The sequence below is a fragment of the Prionailurus bengalensis genome, chromosome B2 (assembly GCF_016509475.1).
Source record: "Prionailurus bengalensis isolate Pbe53 chromosome B2, Fcat_Pben_1.1_paternal_pri, whole genome shotgun sequence".
Lineage (NCBI taxonomy): Eukaryota > Metazoa > Chordata > Mammalia > Carnivora > Felidae > Prionailurus > Prionailurus bengalensis.
The window spans coordinates 2,519,361-2,527,473 of record NC_057349.1 but is presented as its reverse complement, the minus strand read 5'-3'; the positions used below and the strand labels follow the sequence as shown (position 1 = coordinate 2,527,473).

The 8,113-nt window shown below is 40.1% G+C and overlaps 1 protein-coding gene across 1 annotated transcript; it reads right to left on the bottom strand.

The window, feature by feature from the left end:
- Positions 1 to 1,731: 1,731 nt before the first annotated feature.
- LOC122489113 (putative olfactory receptor 2B8) lies at positions 1,732 to 2,670 on the bottom strand. The gene has a single exon (XM_043590629.1). The coding sequence runs from the start codon at positions 2,668 to 2,670 to the stop codon at positions 1,732 to 1,734; it is 939 nt and encodes a 312-aa protein (XP_043446564.1).
- Between the last annotated feature and the right edge of the window lie 5,443 nt (positions 2,671 to 8,113).

Here is an 8,113-nt window from a genome sequence, read left to right as displayed (position 1 = left end):
ACCTGGCTGAAGTCGGACGCTTAACTGACTGCACTACCCAGGTGCCCCATAAGAGACTCTTAAATACAGAGAACAAACTGAAGTTGCTGGAGGGGTTTTGGTGGGGGGATTGGCTAGTTGGGCAAGGGTCATTAAGGAGGACACTTGTTGGCATGAGCACTGGGTGTTATATGTATGGGATGAATCACTGGATTCTACGTCTTAAATCATTACGGCACTATATGCTAACTGACTTGGATGTAAATTTTTTTTTAACTAAGAAATTAAAAAAATAAAATAAAGACTACAATGTCACATTCACTTGTTATGGGATGTTTCTATTTCTTATTCATCATTCAGAATTGTGTAACAGTTATTTCATAATGAGATGGCTGCTTGCAAAGAGAAGACATATGGAGATTTTTAATAATAAACATACAAATTTTATTTTTTGTTTGAGTTTCCTCCTGGTGCATCCGAGCAATCTGCACAGAACATGGGATTTCCTGGGAAATAGTATTCATTTCTCATATTTATAATATATCACTGCATTCAAACATATGGGGACCTTGGAAGATGTGAGATATAAAAGCTTTGATCACTTGAATTTGTAAAATGGCATGAAGAGAGGATCTAAGTATATTTTACCCTTTAAAACTTTTCCTGCATTACTATACATAAAACGTGTAGAATATATAATAGGACTTGGGTCACACATTGTTCCTCTATGATAATGTCCCCAAAAGTCATTTCTAATGAATGGGTTGGCTCACACACTGAATCTCACCAACTTGCACACCTCACATTGGTGCGTCTCTGACTTTGCACATAATGACACGCGAGCACCACCTGGTGTGTTACCAGCTCAAGTTCCCAGTGTCACTGGCAGATATGCATCACGCCCTCCCCCTCCATGACATGAAGGCTACATAAAACCATTGTCATTCCTGTGAGGTCACACTGGGCCCTGATATCTGAATGGCTTTATGAGCATTGACGTTAGTAGGTTTTTTTTGACCTAAAAGTTTTTTACACTGTTGCCCACATCCTTCTGTGAAAAAAATGGTGATACAGTCAACTTATGGACCTTCTATCAGAGCCATGACTGAAATGCAAGAAAAAGTGATATGCCTCCTGCAATTGCTAAAAAATACTAAAATTTTAATATTTCTTGGAAACCTGGGAGGCTCAATCAGTTAGGCATCTAATTCTTGCTTTTGGCTCTGGCCACGATTCCGCAGTTTGTAAGTTTGAGGCCCACGTTGGGCTCTGTGCTGGTAGCATGGAGCCTGCTTGGGATTCTCTCTCTCCCACTCTCTCTGCCCCTCTCCTGCTCCTGCTCTCTGTCTCTCTCTGAAAATAAATAAATAAACATAAAACAAATTTAATATATTAATATTTCTGATTTTTATACAATGGTTCATATTCTTATTTTGCTGTGGTTTTTTTCTGTGTGTGTAGATGATTTTTGCAATTAGAATACAATAGTACCCCAAAAGGGGTAAAATAAGAAAAATTTGTGGAGATTTTTGAAATACTAACATGATGTAGATCTATAGGAACAGTAAATCAGCATCTCCGGAAGTTACATTGAATCATGAATTCAGTACTTGAACTCTCACTTGCATAAAAGAATGAGGAAAGGAAATTCTCTTGAAGAGTCATCAGGGGAAATGTTGCCTGACACGTGCAGGACACAAAATTATAAGCCTCTGACATTCAGGGTCTTCCATCAAATGGTCCTCATCCCAGTCATCTGGAGTCAAAGCTCCTACAGAACACTTTTTTCATTGCTCCCATCACATCCTTGTTCCGCAGGGTATATATGAAGGGGTTGGCCATGGGGGTGACAATGGTGTAGAAAAGAGAAACGAACTTGCCCTGATCCTGGGAATGGTTGTTGCTGGGCTGGAGGTAAGCATAGATGGCCGAGCCATAGAACAGGGAGACCACCGTGAGGTGGGACCCACATGTCCCAAATGCTTTCCTCTGCCCTGAAGCTGACTTTATTGCTAAGACCACCCTGACAATCTGACCATAGGAGAATGTGATTAGTGCCACAGGTATGAGAAGAATGATCATACTGGCAAAGAAGAGCTCAGACTCATTCACAGTGGTGTCAACACGGGCAAGCTTGAGCAGTGGGGGGACCTCACAAAAGAAGTGGTCTATTTTATTTCTCCCACAAAGTGGTACAAGGAAGATGAGCACCGTCTGCAACGAGGAGTTGGCAAAACCAATGAACCACGATGCAGAAGCCATCAGGGTGCACAGACGGGGGTGCATGATCACTGTGTAGTGCAGGGGCATGCAGATGGCTGCGTAGTGGTCAAATGCCATCACCCCTAAGAGAATGCATTCTGTGCCTCCCAACCCTAGAACAACGAATAGCTGAGCTACACAGCCACCGAAAGAAATAGACTTGTCTGCTCCCCTGAGATGAACCAGCAGCTGAGGAACAGTGCTGGTCGTGTAACACAGGTCCAGAAAGCTTAGGTTGGACAGGAAAAAGTACATGGGAGTCTGCAGGTGTGGGTCCAGGTGGGCCAACGCAATGATGCTTGTGTTTCCCAGCAGGGTGAGCAGATAAGAGATCAGAAGAACCACAAAGAGGACTCGCTCCAGCTGAGGCCGGTCAGAGAAACCCAGCAGGATAAAGCCAGTGAGAGAACTTCCATTTTTCTGGTCCATTCTTTCTTATCACATGTGTCATGGCATTTTATAAGTAGCTATTTGAATAAATGAATCAACCCATGAAATTGATCAATTGGTTCCATTTTAATTCCACATTACCATAAAAAGTTAATCATTAATATTTAATGTAAGAAAAATCAAATAATGGACCTGTGTCTGCATCAGTCATAGGTACAGAAGGTCTTTCAGTCTCAGTTTAGTAGGCTTAAAGTACTACAAAAATATTTGTACATTTCAGAGAAAATGGGGATGAGGGAAAAGAGGAAGGGAAATCAGAAAGAATAGGAAAGAGATACAGACAGAGGGAGATTCATTATCTTTCATATGTATCTCATCGTTCCACACAGTTGAAATGCACACACTATACGTCATAGATGATAACACAACATGACCTTGAAAATAAATTCAGTTATTGAAATTTATGACCTGGAATATACTTGTACAAAGAATTCAATTACCATCAGCCTATCACTACTAGTTCTGCATATAAACATACATCGGGTTTGGGGGGGGGCAGTAAAACAATTAAATAGTCAGAGATATTGACACCACCACCATTCAAACAGTGTTTAATTTTGGCCCGAAAGATGCTGAAAATTACCATTCCAATTTCACAGGGACTCCAAAAATTCAGTGGCTGTGCAGACTCCTTTGGAATAAGACTCTAAAATCCAATGGCCAACACTTTCCTCTTCCTTCTGCAGATATCTGTTTCACACATTACCAACTAGAGTTCATAAAATTCCTGAAAGAAGTAGGATTATTCCCTATCAACATTCTAATCAGAACATTTTAAAGCGTTATCCAAACATGTAACCTATGTACAAAATGTAATGCTTTGCATCATTGCCTAGGATAAAATAATTACTTGGGTAAATATATAGAGATACACACAGATATATTATCAAAGCCATGACAAGTCAAAGAGCTATAATGCAAACCTTAACGTAGTACAAGGAAAGGCCTAAAGGAAAGGATATATTGGTATTATACAAAATCTCCCACACCCATCCATATATGAATGATCACCATTCTGGAAGCTAGCCTGCAGAGACAGTCACACTAGATCAAACATAATGCCAGCTCTAAGGCTCTAAGGCTCGTCTGATGACCATTTCCATCCAGCTGCACAATACTGAATGAGCATAGTAACATACCAACGAGAGAGGCATCAGGACATGAGTATTTCAGTTCTATCGTATTCAGAAGGGTAGGCATCCAGTACATTTTTAATTCTTCCAAGAGTTTTAAAATCTGAACCAAGTTTGGGGCTAGACCCATTGATGTGTGAACAAAATTGGTACAAAACTGGCATAAAAACTGAATACAAGATGTAGTATTTCACACTTTTTATGCCTCTTTGATTTCCTATTAAGATTGAGCAGTGGTATCCACAAAACAAAATCTATGCACCAAAAATTTCTTAATGGAATTAATTATAAAGGCATCAGGGACAGTCCAAGTGCATCAACAGGGAATATCCCTTCCCTCACACCTTCTCAGAAGAGAAAATAAAACAAACCATGGTTCGGTCTCATGCACACATGCACGAATATACATACATCCATCTGAAGCATACTGCTGACAAATTTTTATTTTTCATATTTTAAAGTTTATTTATGTATTTGTGAGAGAGAGAGAGAGAGAAAGTAGAGTGAGCAGAAGCAGAAGAGGCGCAAAAGAGATAGAGAGGGAGAGACGGAGATGGACACAGAGAGAGAATCCCAAGCAGGCTCCTCACTGTCAGTGCAGAGCCCGACCTCACACCTGTGACATCATGACCTGAGCCGAAATCAAGAGTTGGAGCCTTAACCGACTGAGCCATCAAGCTGACAAGTTTTTAAATATGACTGATAAAGGAAACACTCACCAAAGTGAAGGAGGCCAAACACAAAATGCTAACTGATCCAAACAAACACCAATATAATACTGCACCATTAGAAAAAAATAATGATACATTTTAACATTATCATACCGATAAGGACTAGGAAGACAGGTGAGAAAAGATAAATCCCTGGAGAAAGGAACTGGTACAAATTTCTTGCTGGTCTGCAGGATTATATGTGTATGTGTGGGTTTCAATACAAATATATATAAAGAATGTGGACCACATGTCATGAAATTATGATACAGAAAAATCAGTTTTAAAAATTATACATAAATTATTACTTTACATACAAAACAATAAACACTTGAAAAGGGCGCACATTATATATAGAAAGGGAAAAATATTAAAAACAGATTCTATAAAACAAGTGGCATTCTATGTAACGATTACCACCAAAAAAAGTATACAATTGAAATGACATCTCACAAGAACACAGTTTTACAATAATAATTAAGAGATCAGGCAGCAATGAAAGAGGTTAAAGGCTTAGTACTGACACACATAAGTGATAGAGTAGTAGTTGACAGTTTGAATAATTGTTCAACACTGACACAAAACTCTAAAATTTTAGTGCAAGAGTACACATTTTCACACTGGATACTCAGTGTGCACACTACACATTTTAAAGACAAAAGATCTCAATACAATGTCTCTATTTAAGATATTTCAAATATATAACATTCACCGATATATTTGACCTACACACTCTGCCGTATCCAGTTCCTGAATAAATCCTGAAAACATGGGGCAAGAAGTGTTATGACTGAATCGCTATTGCTTTCTTTTTTTCCCCCATATATGAAATTTATTGTCAAATTTGTTTCCATACAACACCCAGTGCTCATCCCAAAAGGTGCCCTCCTCAATACCCATCACCCACCCTCCCCTCCCTCCCACCCCCCATCAACCCTCAGTTTCTTCTGTTTTTAAGAGTTTCTTATGCTTTGGCTCTCTCCCACTCTAACCTCTTTTTTTTCCTTCCCCTCCCCCATGGCTTTCTGTTAAGTTTCTCAGGATCCACATAAGAGTGAAAACATATGGTATCTGTCTTTCTCTGTATGGCTTATTTCACTTAGCATCACACTCTCCAGTTCCATCCATGTTGCTACAAATGGCCGTATTTCATTCTTTCTCATTGCCACCTAGTACTCCATTGTGTATATAAACCACAATTTCTTTATCCATTCATCAGTTGATGGACATTTAGGCTCTTTCCATAATTTGGCTATTGGTGAGAGTACTGCTATAAACATTGGGGTACAAGTGCCCCTATGCATCAGTACTCTGCTATTGCTTTCTTGATGCTTTTGTCTCATGGGTCTAAGTTGACTTCAGACATATGAGAACAGGCCCCCGATGACGAGGGAGGATGAGCAAATGAGGGGATACAGCCATCACTACATAGGAAATGACAGATGTGATGAACACTGACAGGGCTGTAGGGCAGGTTCTATGGAAGAAGACGATGAAGTAGGATTTCCAATGCAGGTTGTTTATTCAGGGAATGCTCTCGGGATAAACGGGGTGAGGGAAGGAAAACAGCAGAGAATGTTCCTAAGCAAGGATGTGGCCTCCAGTGGAACAGAGCAGGAGCCTGATCCCGTGAGATGATGAAGAGAACTCTCCAGGAGAACCCTCCGTCTGTGATGGTAGAAATACTGTGTCCTCACTGTCCAATACGATGCCCACAACCCACCTGTCATACCTGAGAATTTTAAATGTGTTAGGTACAAGGGCGCCTGGGTGGCTCAGTCAGTTAACCTTCCAACTTTGGCTCAGGTCATGATCTCACGGTCTGTGAGTTTGAGCTCTGCATCAGGCTCTCTGCTGATAGCACAGAGCCCACTTCAGATCCTGCATCCCCCCTCCTCCCTTTTTCTCTCCCCCACTGGTTCTCTCTCTCTCAAAACAAACAAACAAACAAACAAACAAATGTAATAAAAATAAAATGCCTTGGCTACAAAACAATAAGAAAAACAATAAAATATGTTAGCTAAGAAATTGAAATTACATTTTAATTGTAATTTAAATTTAAACCGTTTATGTGGGTACTTCCTACTGTATTGGACAGCATGGCTTTAGAGCATGAATTGCATCAGATTCAGGCCTGCCTTGGCATTGGCACCTTTTGTACATCCCATAGTCCGTCACTGGCTGTGAGCTCCCCCCACCAGGTTCCCCAGACCACCTGACAATGTGGCTCCCTTTCAGCTGATGGCAATTCTCTCAAAAAGGAATGGCTATGAACCTTGGAGTCCACACTCATAACAGAGGTTTAGATTGGAGCCCTAGTAGGTAAAGATCGTCTGGCAGGTCACCAACAGCATTCACACAAGAGTCCATGATCATGTGCAAGGATAGAAGGACAGAACCTAGTGTACTTTACACATCACCTCAGTGCAATCACACACACAAACACACACACACACACACACACACACAAACCAGACACACACATACCTACACACACACAAACAACATGGCATTTCCCCAATTCATCAATTATATAAATATTTGGGCTTCTTACTACTTTTTTCTTCATCACAGTGCTATTTGTGCTCATGTGAAGGTTCAGCTTTTCTTGTTAAGAATAATGTCAGAATACAGATGCATTGACAAGTATTCACAAAATGGAACTTCCCTTATGTAGTTTTCAACATAGCAGTTAAAAACTCCATACATATTTTAGATATTTTGGTAACCCATAAAGGATAAAATGAGCATTTAGAAAATATAAATGCTGACAATGAGTTTATGCACAGAGAACAAATATTGTCCATTTCACAGACAATAAGGAACCAAAGGGAAAGAGCATGGGAGCATGTAATCTAATACTTATACACCTATGCAGAAAGGGCATATTTTATGATCACTAAATATGAATAGTTAAATTGTTTTCCACACATGCATACGGAGATAGAATGAATGTACTAAAATAGAATGAAATGTCTAGGAACGACTTGTTGGTGTCTACAATGAACAATTAAATTAGTTCTTCTATTTGGTGAATTTCCATAGTCAGTTCCTTCCCTTAGACAATTGGCCATATATGCAAACCATTTAGCTTTTTTCTCTCAAGAACAATTGCAACTGAAAATAAAGTAACTTGCGAATTCCAAGAACAACACAGACACTTAGTTCCGTTTTACTCACCTTTTTTTACCTTCTCTGTCGGATCTACGCTATTTCCCAATCTCATTCCAAGTTACCTCCTAAATACAGTTCTGAGGATTGGAACAAAGACATGCAGAATCATTCAGTGTCTGCAGTAAATACGAAGGTGGACTATACCAGCACTGGCTCATCCATAATTTTTTCTTTAAAAAAGAGGCTTTCTCACGATGACTTCATGTGGTACCAGAGATCTGCACGTTGCCTCTCGGAGGTAGAAGGTGAAGGCAGTCCCAAACTCTCAGTATGGTTTCCCGAATACAATGACCTGCCTGTGTGACTATGAGACCCTTATGAGCAGGCGAGAGGGTGCCACGACTCTGAGATGTGGCTGGGCTGGGACACAGAACCAAGTCCCTTCCTCCACTGACCTCTCTGGGG